Source organism: Lupinus angustifolius, chromosome LG06, assembly GCF_001865875.1.
Source record: "Lupinus angustifolius cultivar Tanjil chromosome LG06, LupAngTanjil_v1.0, whole genome shotgun sequence".
Classification (NCBI taxonomy): domain Eukaryota; kingdom Viridiplantae; phylum Streptophyta; class Magnoliopsida; order Fabales; family Fabaceae; genus Lupinus; species Lupinus angustifolius.
Genome location: NC_032014.1, coordinates 29,701,602 through 29,704,692, shown reverse-complemented (window position 1 = coordinate 29,704,692; position 3,091 = coordinate 29,701,602). Strand labels below are relative to the sequence as shown.

The 3,091-nt window shown below is 31.0% G+C and overlaps 1 protein-coding gene across 1 annotated transcript; it reads right to left on the bottom strand.

The window, feature by feature from the left end:
- Window positions 1-2,703, bottom strand: LOC109350831 (NAC domain-containing protein 40). Its single transcript, XM_019592140.1, has 4 exons — window positions 2,127-2,703; window positions 1,274-1,527; window positions 944-1,204; window positions 1-443 (listed from the first exon to the last, which is right to left on the bottom strand). The coding sequence occupies exons 1-4, from the start codon at window positions 2,338-2,340 to the stop codon at window positions 120-122; spliced, it is 1,053 nt and encodes a 350-aa protein (XP_019447685.1). The 5' UTR covers window positions 2,341-2,703; the 3' UTR covers window positions 1-119.

Genomic DNA, 3,091 nt, shown 5'->3' with positions numbered 1-3,091 from the left:
CTTGAACCCCAATTTTTGTGGTGTTTCCAATTGTATGCAAAAAAACTCAAAGCTAATGCAACATATTGGAAGGAACACTAATCATAATATTTGACCCCACTAGAACATCCCATAATATTTCACTTGTTTGAGACAACCCAATATAGACAAAAAAATATAGATATCATAATGAAAGCAAATATGAAGAAACGGTTGGTGGTTCTGCCACACAAGGTATTATTCTTTGATGTGTGTGGTAAAAAAGGTTCTTTTCCTGCATGAGATTTCCTTGGATTCCTAACATTTAATCTTATTCTCCTTTGTGCTGTGCCTTGGGTAGGATGTAGCACCTGTATTGGAGTAGAATCCTCTGATTTTATGATATCTTTTGAGAATGATGATTCATCTAATTTGATAATATCATCCTTTAGTATTTCAGCATAACAATCCTCTTCATTCACCTCCTACAATGAGTGTTAAATAAATTATAGGAATTCTTGAATTAGTTCCATTTATATTATATATGCTAAAAACCATCATAAAGATATTGATGGGCCAGTTTGATTTGAGTTTACAAAATGTTAATTTTAGTCCATAACATCACACACTATTAGACAATTTGACCCTTGTGAGAGTTGTATCATTTTTTCAAGGGCCTACTAGTAATATACTAAGCTAGGCACCATAGTAACATTATTGTAAATAGAAAAAATGTATGCACCAACAATAATGTATGAGTTTTATAGATTATCACCATATTATATATATTTATATTTAATCATTATTGACTCTTCAAAAAAGTAATCCAAATGAATAATAGATGGTGTATTAACTCTATATAAATCTTGACAATACATAAAATATTATGCTGTAATATCACAAATCAAATTAACAAGTAATATCAAGCCAAAACTTTTTTGTTTAATATGAATCAAAATTGAGGATATGTGATGCATAAATCTACCTTTGCATGACCGGAAGATTCAGTCAAAGCAGTTTCATTAGCTAGTCTCTGATTGGATTCAGACACAGAATCAATTTGCTCTGTTGAAAGAGAACCATAACTACTACCCTCTTTATCTTCTTGACACACACCATCCCTTTGATCAACACCATCACTTTCATGTGAATTTACAATGTGCATTTGGCTTGAAGAAGCTCTATTTTGAGCATCACTTGATCGAAACTCTGTGTTCCTCTTTAGTCGACAAACTACTAAAGACTCCTGAAACATATGAATAATGAATGATACAATAACAACTCAATTATAAAAATACGTAATCGGGTTACTAACCTGAGACTTGTCACTAATGCAGTACTCATGCATAATCCATTCAGTCCTCTCTCCTTTAGGTGCACGTCCTAAATGGAACACTAAAGTTCTCTTGGTGCCTATAACATTAGAACCTGACTTAACATTGCGTTCTTTTCCTGTGGCCTTCCAATACCCATATTCAGTTGCTCTTTTACTTTGTGTCCCATTTGGGTACTTTCTTCCACGTGGTGAAAAGAAGAACCACTCATTATCTGACTGAATGAACGATTTCGCTGCTTTCAAATTATAATAAGTCAATGTGCAAGTTTCAACATTTCTAGGAACTAGCTTTAGTGCCATAAATATATGGTAACATACTCTATCTATCTCCATATTTTAAAGTCACAGTGTAGAAGGTTTCTTTGCATCACTTTATAATACATAAAGTTAAATAATATGAGAAAAAGATGAATGCAAGACAACAAATAGTGTTTAAACTTTGGAATTAAAAAAAAAAGTGAATCTATCAAACAACCATAAGCTGTAAACTTCTAATGTTTTTAATCCTAACATACTATTTTTTAAAAACATTTATATTTGTATATAGGTCGACAACTTTTGATTTATTTGCAACTCACCAATAATATGATCCAGTGGAAACAAACAATTGAAATTTTAAAAATTTATCTTAGTTGGTGCAAGACACATCATCTATCTAAAAGTCTAAAATATTAACTATATATGACTTATCAACTTCCAATTACTCCAGTAAGTTAACAGAAAGAATATATATATATACACACAAAAAGAAGGAAGAAGAATTGATAGAGATGAATAAGGTGAGGAAGTAAAAAAACAAAGATAAAAAAGAGATGAGTAAGTGAGTAATAACCTGGTAAATCCCAAGGCTCAAAGTTACAAAGCTCAACCTCAGAAATAACTTGAACAGAATCTTCATGGCCATCCAACTTCTTCCTAAGGTAATAAGAAATCAATTCTTCATCAGTGGGACAGAACCTAAACCCAGGAAACATAGATGATGCAGCAAGTGACATCTGTGCTTCACGTGAAACCCCTTCTATCATCAACATCTTTTTTTCTTCCATCAACACCAATAATAATAATAATAATAATAAAATAATAATAATATAATAATAATAATAGGTATGGCTTATGCTACTTCATAAGATAGGAATCATAGATTGAAGGTGTATTTTGTTTTAGAATGATGGTAGTATATTTAGGATTGTGCTTTGCTTTGTTATGAGATGGAAGCAAGGTGGCAATAAGGGTCGGTGAAGAATGTGTAGTGTTGATGAAAAGAAGTGAATGGGTTTAAGGTTTCGTTGGGTTCCATTGTTTTATGACGTCACGTGGGGTCTTTAGTCACGTTATCCTTATCAGAACTTGTTTCTTCTTTTATGTTCTGTCTCATCTCTCTAACTCCCACCGTTTCTTTCTTACATTCCTCCTTTTTGTTTTCGATTTAATATGTAAACACTAATGGGGTAATTATATTTTTATATTGTTAGTAAATTATTTATTATTTATTTGTAAATTATTGTTGACTCTTAAATAACAATAATACAAATCAATAGTGAAAGACGTGGTAATAGTGTAACGTGTGTATAAATCTTAAACTCTTAGTTTTTGTTTTTAATTTTAATGAACCGCCTCATACGTTCACTTCTCAGTTTTGACCATAATGTTCCATTTATGGTCCAATTTGTACTTACTTTGAGATAACAAAGTCAACTACCCCTTTTATATATTGATGTTTTAACATTTTTATTTTTATTTCAAATATCTTAATATGTTATTTTGCAACTATGCTTTTGTAATTGTAAAGTTATAAAT